This window comes from Theobroma cacao, chromosome 5, assembly GCF_053813885.1.
Source record: "Theobroma cacao isolate CCN51 chromosome 5, ASM5381388v1, whole genome shotgun sequence".
Lineage (NCBI taxonomy): Eukaryota > Viridiplantae > Streptophyta > Magnoliopsida > Malvales > Malvaceae > Theobroma > Theobroma cacao.
This window is the reverse complement of record NC_142643.1, coordinates 36,708,297-36,726,242: the sequence shown is the minus strand read 5'-3', so window position 1 is coordinate 36,726,242 and position 17,946 is coordinate 36,708,297. Positions and strand designations below refer to the sequence as shown.

The 17,946-nt window shown below is 32.7% G+C and overlaps 2 protein-coding genes across 3 annotated transcripts; one reads left to right on the top strand and one right to left on the bottom strand.

Moving 5' to 3' along the window:
* Positions 1 to 465: 465 nt before the first annotated feature.
* On the top strand, positions 466 to 7,980 carry LOC18599103 (Plastid-lipid associated protein PAP / fibrillin family protein). Of its 2 annotated transcripts, none has more exons than XM_088806571.1 (7): positions 466 to 862; positions 2,692 to 2,813; positions 2,893 to 2,976; positions 3,064 to 3,160; positions 4,506 to 4,722; positions 6,451 to 6,519; positions 7,688 to 7,980. In XM_088806571.1, the coding sequence occupies exons 1-6, from the start codon at positions 608 to 610 to the stop codon at positions 6,504 to 6,506; spliced, it is 831 nt and encodes a 276-aa protein (XP_088662697.1). In that variant the 5' UTR covers positions 466 to 607; the 3' UTR covers positions 6,507 to 6,519; positions 7,688 to 7,980. The 2 variants fall into 2 exon arrangements, with proteins under 2 accessions (XP_088662697.1, XP_007028987.3); XM_007028925.3 differs by having other exon boundaries at positions 468 to 862; positions 6,467 to 6,519.
* Positions 7,981 to 12,807: 4,827 nt separating this feature from the next.
* Positions 12,808 to 13,615, bottom strand: LOC18599102 (VQ motif-containing protein). The gene has a single exon (XM_018121229.2). The coding sequence runs from the start codon at positions 13,538 to 13,540 to the stop codon at positions 13,028 to 13,030; it is 513 nt and encodes a 170-aa protein (XP_017976718.2). The 5' UTR covers positions 13,541 to 13,615; the 3' UTR covers positions 12,808 to 13,027.
* Between the last annotated feature and the right edge of the window lie 4,331 nt (positions 13,616 to 17,946).

Below are 17,946 nucleotides of genomic sequence, written 5' to 3'. Positions count from 1 at the left end.
TATTATTTTTATAATTTTAAAAAAGTGAAAGTGAAAAATGTGTAACACAAAATAATACACGGGATTAAATAAAATATTTAAAATGTTTACTTATTTTATATATAGTATACTTGTAAAGAAATGTATGATGTATGAAAATCATATTCACGCTTAACTTTATTTTTTTAGTAAATATAATTTTGAGATTGACCATATGAAACTGACTTTCTACTAGAAGGATGCATACATTTATAATTAAAAAAATATTTAAATGCTAATTTCTTCTTTTCTTTTACATTTGACTCTGTTGATTATATTAACAATAATATGATTAATAAGAACACAAAATAAAATTATTAAATTGATATTAATTAGTAATGTAGAAGTAATATCATAAATATAAAAATATTTTAAAAGAAAAAATATTTAAAAAATATTATTTTTATTTCGAAGCATGAAAAACGTTCGGTTTCCCGACCCCAACGGTTATTGGAGGCACCAAATGTTTTTGACATAAAAATCTCTCTTTCACAGAAGTGACGAAAATTCATTCTTCACTCTTTCGCTTCACAATAAACAAATAAATAAAAGAAAAAAGGAAACCCTTTGAAAAATTTCCATTTCATCAATGGCTTCTCTGCAAGGATCGTTTTCTGCAATTTCGGCAATTCGGTCGGGCTTCTCTTCCTCGTCTTCGTCGTCTTTGGCGGGAGTTTCTTTCGTCAGACTGCCGGAGTGTGACCGTAGGAGATCCGGCGACCGGAGAAACCGTCTTAGAATGGCGTGTAGAGCAATGGTTCAGCAAGCAGTGCACGGAGGAGCTCCGGCTACTTATGCTAAAGAGATGGAGCGACTTTCTGCTAAGGAATCTCTTCTTCTTGCTGTGAGTTTCCCCTTATTATTTGACTTTTTCTCTAATATAATTATTGATCATTTTATGGTTATAGAAATTGTCCAAAGAAAGAAACGATTTAAGAATTTTGAAGTGCTTTTCAGTTTCTGGCCAAATTTTGATTCGAAGGAACAAATTACAAGTAATTTCCCTATTAATACACTTGGCATTTTTTTTATGACTAATTCAAATCTGTTTCCGTTAGTTGCCTAGTTTCTGCCCGGCAATTGCCTTTTCTTGCAATTGCTAAAGGGTTCGTAAATAGTTTCATCTTTTCTATTTCCAGGACCGGCAAAAATGTTAATCTTGGCTTCCGAGTGATGAGGGTAATTATTTGGTATTTTGGTTTAGTACTTTAGTTGAATGACTATAATTGTTACTTGAAGGGAAAAGAATACAGTAGTATAGTTTTGAAGTTTTGTATGGGGAAAACTATAACCATCATTTGAGACCTCTTTAATTTAGTTCCATTTTCATGTATGACATTTCCATTTCTATTGTAACATGGTACCCTGGGACTTTAACAGAAGTGTGTCAATGGCATCCTTTCTTCTGTTAGGCACTAAGACTTGTGATGGAAATGATCACATAAGCAACAGAGGTGTGCCGTGTGGCAAGTGTAAGTTAGAAAAAATAGGGTAAATTACACCCGTTATCCATGATTTTTTTTTTATATAATTTCATTTTTATTTATTAACAACTTGGAGTTTTACATATTTCCCATAACTCCAATAACCCATCCCTCATGAATTCATGATTTTGTGGTGTGAATTTATAAGACAATTACATTTATAAGTTCGTGAAGGTACTTTTTGAAATTTAGTAAAAAGGGCATTTGAGTCTAGAGAGAGTAAGTGAGAACAATGGGTTGATTGAATGAGGAAAAGAGGAAAAACAGAGTAAAATCAGGGCTGTACTATTGTCAGCAGTGAAGTCAATTAATTGATGCCAGTGATTGGTATGGAGGATAAGGAAAAGTAGAGGGGTTTGGATTTGTGAAACTACTGAAAAAGACTGAAAATGTGCAAGAAAAGTGCATAAACAAAAGAAAAAGAAAGGAAGAAGAAGGAAAGGATAAAATGAATGATAAGTAATCTGGCTGACGTGGTGCTTATGTGTCTGCAACATCAATGCTTATTGGGGCATTTATATGAAAAGTTTTATTCTTTTCCCAATAACAACCAAATGATGGATAGCATTAAACCACTTGTGAAAGGTCACAATGTATTATGTTATAACTTAGTATAATATAATTGCACAAACATGTAAGGGATGATAGGTGCAAGTCACCTATTTTTCACTTGCCATAATTTTCACATGGTACGACACTTTATCTTATGTGACTATTTCTATCAACTTTCTGAAGTCTGATCAATGAAAGGATGAAATTGACACATATGAAATGCCGTGAAATAATATTAAACTGACAGTCATGGATGATGGGTGTAATTCATTCTATCTTATCCTTCTTCAATTTCAAAACTGGTCTATCTTCATATTGTCCATCAGTTATAATTCAGTTAAAATGCAATCCAATAATAAATTTTGTCCTGTTGTGAGTCAACATACTTTCCTATAGGTGATGGTTTTTATTCAGTTGTAATTGATCATTCACAGTTCAAGTCAGTACTACTAGCTTGAGGAAAAAGAACTTTGTCAGCATACAAAGCTAGATGTTTTCAATTAATTTATGTCACTTAAAGATTGACCAATATAACTTATTCATTGATTTGGTGAGTATTCCATGAAGTATATGTGTATTGTTATGCACCTTCAAGCTTGGCCTTTTATGTTTACTTTTGCATTAAATGTTGTTTCAGTTTAAGGATGCTGGGGGTTTTGAGGCTTTAGTCACAGGAAAGACAACAGATATGCAACGAATTGATGTGAATGAGAGGATAACTGGCCTTGAGAGGCTCAATCCAACACCGAGGCCAACAACGTAGGTGCTTGGTCAAACAATGCCTTTTTGCATGTTCACCTTTTGTGTAAGACTTTTATTAGTTTATATAGCTTTCCAGGTCTCCCTTTCTGGAAGGTAGATGGAACTTTGAGTGGTTTGGATTTGGAAGCCCTGGACTTTCTGCTGCTAAAATCATATTTGAGTGAGTGTCCTTTGATAGCTTGATGATCTCCATTTTTCTGATCGACTAGCAGCTGATCTTCTTGGCGACTCCTTTGTACTTTTTCAGGAGATTCCCTTCGACATTGGCAAAATTGCCAAAGATGGATTTGCTTCTTAAGGATGGATATGCAAAGGTTACAGCACACTTCAAACTGCTTAACTCGGTAAATAATTCCGTGTCATCTTTATGTGCTCTACTATGAAGCGTACACATATGAATGTTGCATGTCAACTGCATCACTATGATCTTGAATATGAAGGCTCTGGCTTGAACTATGTATGGATGTTTAACATCTGTATGCATCATCTTCCTTTAATAAATCATACATACTAGTATATCAATTCTCAGATTGGATTAATTCTCTTTAAGAAAAAAGGGGTGTTAGCCAACCGCATGAAGTGTGCGGTCTCAATTCGTAATTTCTGTACAACAACATCTGGTATGTGCTCCCACTTCTTGAGACACCTTGAGCATTAAGTAAAACATGAATAGGTTCTGCTAATTTTTTGCGCAATGGAAGTGGTTTTGAATCCATGTGGAGAAAATATGATATAACCTGGACCATTATTGCTAATTGAAGTAGTTTATTTTTCCTTAAGTATCATGGAAGTAGGTACGGATTATGTTTGTCATATTATCCAACTGAAAGACATTGCCCCTAGATTAAACTGGATGGATGAACATCTTAGATGTTCATTGATATCATTATTAAATTAATGGGATCAAGTAATATGAGACCACTATTTTCAGGCCACTTAAAAGTGTTTATGTTAACTAATTTTGCTTGAGCTTCGCAACTATTAATATTGGTTGTTACTCGACTTTATTGTTTATGTTCAAAATGTCATTGTTTAAAAGGTGGGTGGGCTCTTATTTGTGTGAGATTTGGCACCATTGGTAGGGGGCCCACTGATTAAAGAGGATTGGAGCAATAATGTGTACAGATGATTCTTATTTAGAAGGTTTTGTCTCTTAATTTTGTCACTGTCAAATTCAAATTACTGGAGATGGATATTAGAATTATTGCCTCTATGTCTTTGTTTTTCATGATCATCTCAACCTTGGTGCAATGATAAGATTGCTCCATTGAGACTTGTAGACTATGTGTCCAATATGTGGAAAGCAGAGGTGAAGTTGCATACGTTTGGACCCTCCTTGGACGTTGTGGTAGCCTTTGCTGGCTGTGCAATGGAAGTATTCACTCTGCTAATTTCTCATTTGAATTTTGTTGTTGGCTTGTGTTGCATACAACTTTATAAGTTTCTCTAATTTAGAAGTGGAATAAATGCTGTTTATTTATTTAGCATTTAAGTTTTCTGTTTTTAAACTGCTGTTTGAATTTTAATCTAAGAGTTATGCTAACTCTGATTGAATATCTCCCTCAAGGATTAGAGTTATGAATAGCCGCTTTTTTAACTTTTGCTAACCATAGTTTATCTGAGTACTAGGAAAAACTTCCTTGTTACAAAATTTTCTAGTGATTTGAGGTTATCTTTGGTGGAATGCAGATAGAAAGCAAATGTATTCTTTCCACCAGGGTATCCATTGAGGGACCACTACGAATGAAAGAAGAATATGTTGAGGGGATTCTTGAATCACCAACTGTTGTTGAAGAAACAATACCAGAACAGCTAAAAAGTGCATATAGTCAGGCTGTTAATACTGTCCAGCAACTTCCTGTTGTTATTAGGGATGCAGTGGCCAGTGGACTGAGAGTTCCTCTGAGTAAGCATTTCAAATTTTTTTCCCTTTAAGATACTATAGCTGAGAGCAATATAAACTGTTAATGTACATAATCATACAAGACCAACTTGAAATGACCACAAAAGACCTAATTGAAACCTAATCTAAGCTGGCATTCTGAGAAACAGTATGCTTGCTTATGTTTTTCTGAATCAATATTGTAGGCCATGGCCATATGACCCTCATGGATACTAGGTATTAACGTCACTTTTGTCATTATGAGATGTCCCCGTTTGCAGATGTTCACAGTAATAGTGCTATAGGCATGCTTTGAGGTATCTGAAAAGAATATTGGAAATGACCATTCCTTTTTTCCATTTTATATGGCTCTTAGTATTTAAATCAGAGATTGACAAAGTAAACATGTGATGTTTAAAAAAGGCTTTGGAAGGTGCTCATTGGATTTATTATTGTTATGATAACTCACAATTGATGCATTTTTTTTTTAAAATTTTCTAGTAGAGAAAGCAGTTGATTATTTAGAAACCATTTTAGAGCTTCATATATGAAATGGGATTCTTTCTTTCAAGAGCAAAGAACATGGGAACTTAAAAATGCTGAACTGCATGTGAATATGGCCCATAATATTCTTATTACAGGTTGGTTATGGATGTATGACACAGCTTTTTGTAAAACTCTAACAAGGTTATTGGGCAGTTGGTTGGTCTGTGTTTCTACATCAGGATAAAAGGGCCAGATATGATGATAATCCATACATGCTTATATGGTTTTATTGTGGGTTTTAAACAGAAATAATGAATCCAATTGATTAATTCATTCCATGTAGTGGAAAAATATTACCAGCTGATTGTGATGGCTGCTGGCCATTTTGTAACCTTCTGTCAGATTAAAAAAGAGTAAGGTAAATGGCTGGTTATGTTTGTGAGTTACACTCTCTCGTTTTTTATAATACCCCTGGAAAATTATAGAGTTACCATGTAAGCTGAGCTGCTTACATACCGCCCCGCATTTTCTCATTTTGGGGTCCTTCGGACATTGCCTAGTCTATCAGTTGAACTTTTGGCTGGTTGGTGTGGGAGGTGTAGTTGGGAAAAGGGATTGTTGTTTCAGGCAAATTCTTATCTTAGTGGATATCTTGCAGTTTACTTGTAAGCCCAGTCAGTTGTTTGAGGACATCAAAGGGTGGGCAAACACAACGAAGGCAGAGATCTTCAGCAAATTGTTTTTGTAGATCTCAGTATCTGGCTTGTTTCTCATCTTATTGTTTTTAGTTTTTGTTGTAAAATTAATATGATGCAATTTCAAAAGTAGATTGTTTAAATGCTTTTTCCTTTGAGGGACAATAATTTTTGAGTTTCACAATTTACAAAGTCAAAATAAAGGATGTTGTGAACTCACCCCTCTGGTCTCCCCTCCTCTGAAGCCTGGCTCTGCCCCTTCCCTTGTGTATGCTTCAACAAATGGGCTACACTTACTACTCATTAATAAATTATTACTTATGAGCAAAGAGGAGAACCAATCCATTTGCTATGGAATCATTGCCTATTTGATGGTAAAGAATCAGTTCCATCAAAGGATCCTATTCTAATTTTGTCATCACTTGTGACTTTGTTTGCAACTTTCTTCAGTTGTCCCATCCTGGATTATAAATGTGTTAAGGGTAAAATAGTACAGAAAAAGTTCATGATTTAGGGTAAATTATGTAGCTTTTTGTTTGGCATTCAACTCTTTTATGAATCTGAGCTGAAGTTTCTTGTGTTTCAAGGTGGGACATTCCAGAGACTGTTCATGATTTCTTATCTTGATGAAGAGATCCTTGTAAGTTAACATTTGTACTTTGCAGTCTTTGTTTCTTTTGATTTTGGATTTATAGTTACCCTTTCTGGGCCTTCAGGTTGTTTTCTAGATAAGTCATTGTTAAAGTAGACAATAACATAAGATATAATGAGTTCACCACATAGATGTAATTAGCAATTACCGTAGGTGACCAAAGGTCTGAAATGGGCATTTCATACCTTAAGGAAATCAGAATTATACCATAGATTTTTTTATTCTTTTGAGAAACTTATAAATCCATTAGAGTAGAGCTGATTGATAAGAAAATGGACTTTTTGCTGTAACCCAAGTAGCATAGTCTTTTTGTGAGTCTCTACTTTGAATTAGCTAAGTGATTCACCTTCTGTATTTTAGTTTATTAGTTGCCATCTATTATTACGTCTTTTCTCATTAGCTCTATTCACTTCTCTATTGATCTGGGGCTCCTTTGGGTATGTTCTTATGAACTATATTATTCAACTTAATACATATGTAGTCACTGTTTTTATTCACATGGCTTAACAAAATATCTCTCAATCTGTTGGACACTGTGATAGGTATGCTGATAATATTACGGTGTCATAACTTAAAAATTAGCTTGCTAAACTTCTGAGCTTAAAATACTAGACTGAGGAGGTTAAAAATTTGCCCCACGAACCTTCATATTCTGTTTCTTTCTGTAGGGTAGAAGCAATTCTTAAGATTAAAAGTTTGCTATAGATTTTTAGTATTCACAACGAGACCTCTGCTGTTAATAGCTTGTGTAGATGATGAACTGATTTTGAAAGATTAGCTACCGGTCAATGTGGAGATCACATGACTTAAAGTAGCAGTAATGAAAGGGGATAGGGAAAAAAATAAGCGAAAACCTATTTCTTGTGGTTGAATAAGTTTGGAGAATTAAAAAAAAAACCATGAAAGCTAATATAGGTTGTGTTGGTTTAACTTAAGTAGCAGGTCCTAATGTGATTGCGGGATGAATTTCCCAACTCGTATAAATGATCTGTGGATCTTGAAATGTGGCCATAGGATTAAATAAGAATTGGTGCACAACTGCACATATGTCTGAGGCCTAAAATGCAATAGGGGTGTAGCATAAGTAATCACCAGTTTTAGAGATAGCTGGGGAAGACCAACATTGCATTTTGAATTATTTTGTCGTTTGATGCAGATTATTAGGGATGCTGCTGGCATACCTGAAGTTCTTACTAGGCTGGATCCACCCTCATCTACCATGGCAGAAACTAGCCCAGATTATGAGAGCTAGGGAGTCAGATACGTGTATAAGAACTGTCTCTTTGTTTTTCTTGTTCTTTTTTGAAAATAAACTAAGATCTTGTTTTGTTTACTTCTCTCCCTCTTATCTCAATGATGTTTCGATTCAATCTCTTTCTAATATGTTTGTGTCAATGCTCGGTGACAAGGAGAAGGAACTCAGATACTCAATTTGATGAGGCTTTAAATTGTCGGTGTCATGAAATTTGGGGACGGGTTTAGAATGGGGGAAATTAGGGTCACATCGTTCCATAGAAATCGTATAACTTCCCACTGAAGTCCTGTAACATATTTGTAGCATTAGGTCACCTGCCACAAGTTCAAGAAAACGTGTTTTTTACTAATTCTGTCCCGATTGAGATTTTATTAGTATTAATATTACTTAATTTGTAAACCTTTAAGAAAATTTGAACTTTCTTTTCCAAGAAAACCTAGTATTTTCTGGTGGTAAATATTGCAAATTATATGTAGATGGAGTGTCTTCTTATCCATGTCAACTAATAACATGCAATCTGTGTCATGTTAGTACGGTAACTATCACGTTAGTATATTTAATGATGTTAAAATTTAAAATAATATTAATAAATTTAAAAAATAAAAAAATTAATTTATATAAGTTATTATATAAGGATTAAATATATTTTTTATAACATAGACAAAAAATATAATTTAATCCAATATTTAAAGCATAATATCTAAAAAACTTTAAACTATTTAGAAAAATTTAAATAAACTTTCTTACTGTTGTTACGTTTAATTAATTTGTGTATTTTTATTGTAAGTTAAATAAGTCTTTATATTTTTATTTTAATAAGTATTGTCATTCTATGTCGTATAATGCTGATAATATATATTAACATATCATAATTGATAATGATGTAATATGTTGATAGATAATAATAATTGATGATAACGATGATATATTAATTTAACATGATAATATAATCATGTAATATTTTTCATTTTTCACATCAATATTATATATATATATTATAATCAAGAGAAATGAGATTTAAATCTTATTATTTAAGTAGGGGATCATGCACCAGCCAATTAATCAAATGCTCGCGTATATACATCAACATAATTTCAATGTCATATAAATATAAAATGATAAGTGATATTTTAACTAATGTCAATTAGTAAATTATCAGTTATAAAAACTTATTTGATCAAAATAAAAATATAATAATTTAATTAAACATAATAAAAAATAAAAATTTATTTAATTTTTTAAAAAATAATTTACTAACTTATTAGAGTACTATGTCAATATTTAACTGCTCAATGATTATAGAAAATAAGTAGTTAAAGCATCTGGGCTAAGTAAATAGTTATTAAGTCCAATGATTCTGAACAAAGGAACCTGGATCCATCCTTTCATTTTCAAGGTCAGTCTCCGTCCATGCTTGCTTTCAACTTTCAAATTTCAAGTCATGTGGGCGTTTTTGGAAGGATCCAATTCACACTTGATCTTCATGATGCAAAATGTTCCCCCAATTTGATTCGACAAATAATGGTCTCCGGAGCAAATCAACAAGTGTGAAGACATTTGACTAAAAGAACCAGCGTGCTTTGCTTGACCAACAAAAGTAAAAACTGGTTGCTGTGCTGTGCTGTGCTGTCATGTTGATTCAAGTCCCGCCGCTTCTCAATGCTGCCCTGTACGTCACTCGGAAAGACAAATTTACTTTCAAGAGGTCGCATATTGCAAAATATTTTTCCTGGTTTGGGCAGTTGCCACCGTGTCGGGTATTGGTTATTCCAACCCTAAAGTTATGGTGAGGTGCAGAAGACGGGAAATCGCTGAATGCTAGCCGTTGGGAGTAAAATGTGGCCCTACTTAGTGGGATATTTGGTATTCATAAAATACTAACAAAAACATATGGCGGCGCACATTTTCATTTAAGCAACCCTTTTTTATATTATATAATGTTGCTTTCATGGTTTAACTTTTAATTAATTTGGGACCCCTCTTGTTTTCTTTATAGGAAAGTAAAAGGTCAATATTAGAATGTTATCTTTGTATCATCCCAATTTGTTGGTTCTAATTTTTTTTATCTTTACTTTTAATGAATTTAATCTTGTATTTTTATCAACAATCCATTAAAGGATGATTAGTAAGGATGTTAAAGTTTTTGGCATTTTGATAACAGTTTGACACGTTAAAGTGGGTTAATTTTTTCATTGCGTGACACATATTAATAAAAAAGTATATTTTATTTTAATTAAATAATTAATGTTGTTTAACTTATAAAAGGTAAATTTTAGTATTTTTATTAAAAAAATAAAGTTTTTCATACTAATGTGTATCACATATATAGTCAAAAAAATTCAAGTTGACATGTCATGTAATAAAAAAAACCATATGGTGTTGTAATATTTTAATATCGTTATCAATTATTTTGAAATTAATTTTTAATAAAAATATGGAAATAAGTTCATTAAATTTGAGTGAAGAGTACTAAAATCGTCTAATTAAGATAATATAAGGACCAAATTTGGAGTTAATCAGACTAGAAACCCTTTTATTTGTGATACTCATAATCTTGTGCATCCCTTAAGTTCAACCATTCGACAAATCACCTTCTAAGACAAATATTTAGCAATTTTTTTACTCCGTAAGGTTACAATTACAATCAAATAATTTTCATATATATCACATATTATGTCATTAAAAAAATTATAAACAAATCCATTAAATAAATAAAGTAAATTAAATTCACGTAAAATGAAACTTAAAAGTTTTAGGACCTCTTTATTGTTGGCACTGAGACGAAGCTTGGTTCATGCATGGTTGTAGGTCATGGAGCAGCCACAATTCTTGGAACTGATTGGCCTGAGTTATTACGTGGAAAATCTGGCTTCCCAATTATAATGTTTTAGTGGTTGTTGTGATCTGTCTCATCTACGACTATGTTGCTATTTGTATATAAACATGGCAAGTGGCACGCTTGGGTATTGTAAGGAGAGCCTTATTTGTACTAAGATCCAAAACAAGAGGCTTAGAGACAAAGCACATGATACGCTCTTAATAATTAATTTAATTCAAAAATTGAAGTGGAAAATCATTGTGTGATCTGTAATTTAAGAATTCTATTTATTTATTTTTTCACCACAATTTGTCCCTTAATTAATTAATTAGTTAGTCACACCACTCAAATCCGTCAGCATGGAGCAATGGAGGATATAGATTGGAGACCCCTGACTTTCGTAATCTCTGAATATGTCCTCAAGATTACCCTAATCTCCTTTTGTCCTTTGATCTTAGAGCCAAATATTTCTGCTCAGCTTCAACGTGGACGTTCTTGATATCAACACAATGATTTTAATATGTCATTTATCAACTATCCAATTGTTATTTCGACAAAATAAAACCGACCCAATTATTAATTCTTTTAAATAAACTTGAGGAAAAAAAACAATAATTATTGAAAATTAGTGCCTATAATTTAACTTAGTGAACTCGTGGATTGGGTAAAAATCTTAAGTTTTGATATTTGATGCTGATTCCATGTTGTCATCCTTATCTAAGACTAAAATGAGCAATTAAAGTGGCTGAAGAGGCAAGGGCTGTTTTAATTAATTTTCTTCTTAAAACGGTATTAGGGTTAGGGTAATTTGGCAAAGAGATTATGGTAGTGATCCATATATATATAGTTGCAGAACCGGTAGTTCAGAACTCAATTTTCATCCTGCTTAGCTTTCCAATTTTCTATTAGGCAGATTAGTCGGTTCTATGAATACCGCCCAAAGTAAATTAATAATGCAATTTGCTAATAAAGTTTACCAAAAATGTTGACTTAATATATATATATAAGGTGCCTAAAGTCAAATTAATACCAATGCTAACCTCTTTGGTTCCAATGTTGGGTTGCTTTTAGCTTAGCTTAAACATGACTATAACTGAATTAGTGCTTCATTGGCTGCATTTTCCTCTGTGATTTCTATCTTAAAAAAGAAATCCTGTCGCTTTTAAGGAAGTAATTACAGAGTTTTACAACCATGTTCTCTTTGTGTCCAGCACATGTTGTCTGGATGATCAATCTCACCAAAAAGAAGGAAAGAACAAAAACTAAGATCTGCCTTCTTTATCAGACTTGCTTACTAAACACTACCAACTGTTTGATTCTTGTGATATTACTAAAAGAAAAGATTCATCAAGTTTTGTCCTCTTTTTCCATCTTGGGGCGCTAGAATTCATCCATTATTCCTCTCTTATAAGATTACTTAAAATAGATTCAATAGGGGTAAACTTCATTTGCTGATTAAGCTTGTCTGCTTCATTTATGAATGATCTTGAATTCATGTAACTTGCAAGTGATCTCTCATTCACATTAATTGTAAATGTACATTAATCCTTGTTGAGTAAAACACATGTTATCATAATTTGAGACTCGGAAGAATTGAACAGTTTATCTTGTATCATAAAAAATTAAAATCAAGTTTTTCCGTTCATTAAAAATTAAAACTTGGATTAAATATTATTTAATGAAAACCTAGCTTTACCAGTGCTCAAATGGTTTAAAAAAGGGGTGAAATTACATCCATTAACCATTATATTAAGTTAAAAAAAGAAATAAAAAAATGTATGAAAAGCTAGGTTTTCTGAAATTTGTGAAGCATACGGGATATGCATCAAGTGCTTGCTAACATCAGACAAGTGGGAGGCGACTTGAAGGGATAAAATGGTTTGCTATATTATCAAAAAATTAATAAAGAGAGTCTTGCAAGAAAAGTAAGACATTTATCAAATCAAATAGCATGATATAGTTTTGCACGTTCATGTTTGGTCTGCCAAACGATCTTCTTCCCAAGGTAAGAAGAAAGGCCCCGTTCTAGATAAGACAAACAGCCATTGCACTTCCAAATGAAAACAAACAAAGTCCTTTATTTTTTTAATTTTAAGAAAAGAATCAATTGAAGATGTTTTCAATTGCTTCTCTTACATCCAAATGGGGCTTAAATAAATTAAAAGAAAGTTTGATAAGAAAGAACAAAATATCCTTGCAAAAGTGTAGAAATCTCAAAGTCAGATGAAATCAAGTTAATCTCTCATATTTACATCAGAGACAATAAGATTAGAGAGAGAGAGATCAGAGAGAGAAACAGATGGATAGAATTCAGTTAAAACTATATCTAAAACCCCCCCAACCCAAAAACAACATCTTCAATATGATTAAACTTTCAATAAAATTAAAAGAAGGAGAGAAAAAATCCCAAGTAAAGAATCAATTTATGCAAGTTGAGCTTCTTCAAATCCATGCATGTGAGAAGCATCCAAAGGAAGCAAAGGGAATTCACCAAGCTCTTGAATGAATCCATCCAAATCTCCAAAACCACTTAAGAAACCACCTGAATTCTCATCATTCCACATACCTTCTTCTTCCTTGACCCTTTCCCTTGTCTCCAAGCCAGCAAGAAACCCAGTTCTCAGCTCCATTTTCTTGGCCACAGCTGCTGCCACTGGCTTGTCACAGAAACGAGTGATCCTTGGCTCTTGATGGTCTCTTCTGCCAATTCTTGCTTTCTTTTTGCAACCCTTTTCTTGAGCTGGTTTCCCTGTGAGTCTTTGCACCAGTTCTCTAAAGTTCGCTACGTCGGTCTTGATGATCTCTGGTGCAAATATGTGAATTATGCGTATCTTTGGCTTTGCCTTTGATATTGTTTGTGAATCCTTGTGAATGGATAGTGCTGATGGTGTTGAAGGGGGCATTCTGGTTTGATTCCTGATCATGATATTCTCCATGGAAAAATGTTTGAGAGAAACAAGGAAAGAGAAAGAGGTGGGGGAGTTGGTGTATTTGTTTAGAGAAATGAAAGGGGGAATGCTTATATAGGAGAAGAAAGTGATGGGAAAGATATTGTTTAAAGGTGAACCTTTAAAAAATAAAAAAAAAAGGAAAAAAAAAAAAAGAGAAAGCTGTCTGTTGGGAGTAAGGACTGGATGAATCCTTGTCTGACAAAATGCAAGAGATTCAATAGAGTAAGTAGACAACTTAAATGGTCCCCAATTCCCCAATTGGATTATCTTATAACAAGTATTGTATATTTTATATGTGTCAAAACATGTATTTTTCTCACATCTACTTGCAATGACCAAACCATCCTCTCTAATAACTTTTTGAGCATTTATTATGTATGGGCTTTATTTAATGTTACAAATGGTGGTCTCCTCTTCTTAAAGAGATTATATATCCAATGAAAATTAATTAACTCTTCATATATTTTGGGTAGTAATGAACTCTTCAAATATCATGTAAATTAGATGCCTGGAACCCTTTGGAAGAACCATATGTATATGACTCATTTTGGGTCACTAGAGCTTCCTTCAATGGTGCCAATGACCTGAGTCTAGGGTAAAAATCTTAAATTCAAATTATAATGTATTCCATTAGACAAAAACAAAAGTAACATATAAGACACATTTTTCTATTGTAAAACGAAGACATTGTAAAATACAAACCCCAAAACTTAGCTAAATTCAAAAGTAAAAAACCTTTCATTAATTCCCATGAAAGAGCAAAAATTATATACATGTTGTGGGAGATAATATTGTTTTTTTTTAAAAAAAAATAATAAAACACAAAAAAGTACCTCAACATTGGGAAAGAAAGGGCGTTTTGGTAATTAAAGAGAAAGAATATCTTACTTTTTTTTTTAACTATGTGATGAACCCACAAACTTACTAACACACGAATCCGCGTAGTTGGAATAAAAACTAATGTCATGGCTTGCATAAACGACAGCCGTACATATCCGCGTTTCCAGATCCATGACAATAAAAAGATTTATACTATCCATTCTCAAAATTGCTACTTCCCTTTGTTTTTTCTTTTTTTAATCTTCGCGCCTCCCAATTTTTTTGTAATTATGAAAATGCCCTTCGTCGTCTTTAGATTCTTCAATTTTGATCCATTTCTGACCTGATTGATTAAACTTTGAATTTGGAGGCAATTATTCACCCCATTAACTACATATTGGAAAAAAAAAAGGTAAAAAGTTCAAAAAAAAAATTAGAAAATGTATTACAAATGATTGTTGGTAGTTTGGGCACATAATTAACAATATCAATCATTTAGCAACAAAATTTAATGACTAACAACATCAATCATTGGGTGTTGTATATGCTTCCAACTATATTTTAAGCAAGTTGACTACAAACCTTGGCTATGTTAAAAAATGGATAATTTTCATTATCCATTCTATGCTCTCTCTCCTCTGTCTCTCTGTTTTTTTTTATTTTTTCCTTTAATTTTGCATTCATGGGCCTATACCCATTAATTGTCAAGTTGATTTAAATATATTCTGAGTGCCAAAAGAAATATGTGAGGCCCTGGAACTCTTATAATATCAAATCGCTTATAGACAAGGGTTTTTTATAATTAGCAAAGTTATAATTGAACATATAAATAATGTTGCAATCAGCACTAGCTCAAGTATTTAGGAGGGTAGAGAATTTATAGGCATCCCGAATTTGGATTAGAATATGTATCGTCACCTTTTTACAAAATTTTCATGACTTAAAAAGATCAATTCTTTTTAATTACGACCTTTTGAATTTGTTTCAAATTTATCTATCCAATAATATATCATTAAAATTTGAACGAAATTCAACATATTTATGTCCCCCGAAACGTCACATGAAACTTTTTTTTATCTAAATTCCAACAAATTCAAAAAAAAAAAAACAAGTAAAAAACTCGAGTTTTTGAGTCATGAATAAATATGAAACATTACAATTAAAAGACTAATATGAAACTTACTCATAAGGCCCGTCTTCCTAAAAAGAATACATCAAACTGTAGGGGCTTAGGGTTATATATATTGGAAAGGGGTTAAGTAAAATAGTGTCAAGACCAAGTGTGCAAAACTCTAAATACAAAGAAATATCCCAGAGACAGAGGCAGAAGATTCCCGAAATGTCATACATACTTAACTGATATGAGTTAGTAAAATGATGTTTTTGTAGCATGGTGTTTACCTCTTCAAAGTAGAGGGCAAAGACATAGGAAATTACTTTATATCTGAATCTTGTTTTTGGTTATTTTAATTCTTTAATAATTTGTACATGATGCTTGTACGGATACTTACGGTGGTATATATATCTCACTTTGCTATATATATTATAATTCATTTGTATCTATGCTTTCATCTTGTAGCTAATGAGAAAAACCAAAGCCGGTTTCAATATTCCCTACTCACTCATGGAGCTCTCCGACCCTAACAATTATATTCTCCAAGACCAGAGCAAAACCCAAGTTTCTCAAAACCCTAACAACTAGTTAGCTAGCATTAGGGTTTTTGGCATTTTCTTTGTTTTTCCTTTGTTTCCTTTTGTTTTGTCCCAAGCTACAAGCCTAGTACAGCAAATCATATGCAAGACATATATATATATATATTAATTTCAGAAAGCAAAGAAAAAAAAAATCTTAAACCGGCTTTAATGATTTTGTAATGGTATGATTTCATTAAAACTCTGAGTAGTTTACTTTTTAGCAAAAGAAGAAATAAAAAATAAATGACAAATGGAAAAAAAATGAAATAAATGGAACTTACGTGATCTTAGTTAAGTTAAGCCTTTATATATAATGATGGATTAATTATGGGCAAACCAATGAGTGCCAAGAAAGTTAAGAGTGCATGAAATTGTAGTAACTTTAGACAGCAAAGCATCATATTTGATGCCAAATGTGTAGAGAGGTTGCATTTATGCTTCACCTTATTTACATGAAGAGGTAATGTCAAACAAGGCAAAGGCAGTCACATGATTGAGAGAATAGCAAACTGGCAAAACCTAGGTAAACTATTACAATCAATAGAAATAGATGCCTTGCTTTATCATATTCTTTTACCTTTCCATCAACCATTTGTTTTTTTTTTTCTCGAAATATTATTGAAACTTTCAGACACATATGAATCAAAACCTATTGTTCTTCACATTATTTAAAAAAAAAAGAAAGAAAGGGGAACAAGAGACTACTAGTAATGGGTCTAAGATAACAGGAAATGCAAGAGTGGAGAGCATGATAGCCGGCAGAGAGGATTTGTATCAAATCTTGTACCCTTACTTGTACCAACATTTTGGAGATAGTACACCGTATCAAAAACAGACCAAATGTTTCGAGAGAAAAGAAAAGAGTAATATTGGCCGTTGGATGTGCACGTGAAGAGGGAGATACGATGAGATCTGAGGGCCAGAGGGGTTTGCGTCACCAAAAGGAGAACAGCAGTGCACACGAGTCTCGTGCCGGCTGCGCCGGACCACCCCTCAAGATACGCACTGTCCTCTCATTGCCACGTGTAAGTTTTCGAATTTTGCCCAAAACAAAAAGCAACAAAAACCGTGTGACTCAGGGCCCACCCGTTGACGTGGTTCCCAGTCCCTCGCTCACCTTAGCTGGATTCTACTTCCTTTTACTAACGTGCTCGCCTTGGGTTTAGATTTTGATTTTTAGAACAAAGTTAACAACTACCCACTGACAAGCGGCTATGTGTTGCTACCTTGTAACATGTTCTTTTCTTCTTCTTTTTATTTTCTTTACCCAATAATCAAATTTCTATTGAGAAACATTAGCTGCAACCCAAATGCTTTCTTTTATTTCCTAAACTAATCAAATTATTAAAAAAATTATTATTTCATTATAAAATTAGGAAGTTGATCATTTGCCCATTACTTTGTGTTAGTTACTTAGAATAATATATATACCATACCCTACAAAAGTCATATATACAATATTAAAGTTAATGAGAGGTTACATTTATTTCAAATTAAAAACCAATTACTATTTGAATGTATCTTAGTTTCTTAACCTTGGAATTATCCCCTCGTTGGTAATATAACCATCTCATTACATCATTGGTAAATTGATTATTGCTAACTTAATGACATAGCAATACAATCTAGAGTTGATTAATTCATTGTCACTAATTATATAAGATTTGATTGTCATAGGAAGATGGTACATGCCTGCATCATGTATGATAGATTTTTATCCATCAATTATAAGACTATGGTAAAATGAATAGGATGGTTTAATACAATAAGTCCTTTTCCCATTATATGTATCAATGTAAAGATAATGAATTTACTTTGTGGACAAGTATATAATCTATCTTGGAAGTATTATCCTCTATCCACATTTCACATCATGA

What these genes read in the sequence shown, in the direction of transcription:
- LOC18599103 (XM_007028925.3), top strand. Translation starts at nt 608, where the DNA reads ATGGCTTCTCTGCAAGGATCGTTTTCTGCAATTTCGGCAATTCGGTCG. An exon ending in TGGACTGAGAGTTCCTCTGA is followed by an intron (nt 4,723 to 6,466) that starts GTAAGCATTTCA and finishes TTGTGTTTCAAG; the next exon opens with GTGGGACATTCCAGAGACTG. An exon ending in ATCTTGATGAAGAGATCCTT is followed by an intron (nt 6,520 to 7,687) that starts GTAAGTTAACAT and finishes CGTTTGATGCAG; the next exon opens with ATTATTAGGGATGCTGCTGG.
- LOC18599102 (XM_018121229.2), bottom strand. Translation starts at nt 13,540, where the DNA reads ATGGAGAATATCATGATCAGGAATCAAACCAGAATGCCCCCTTCAACA.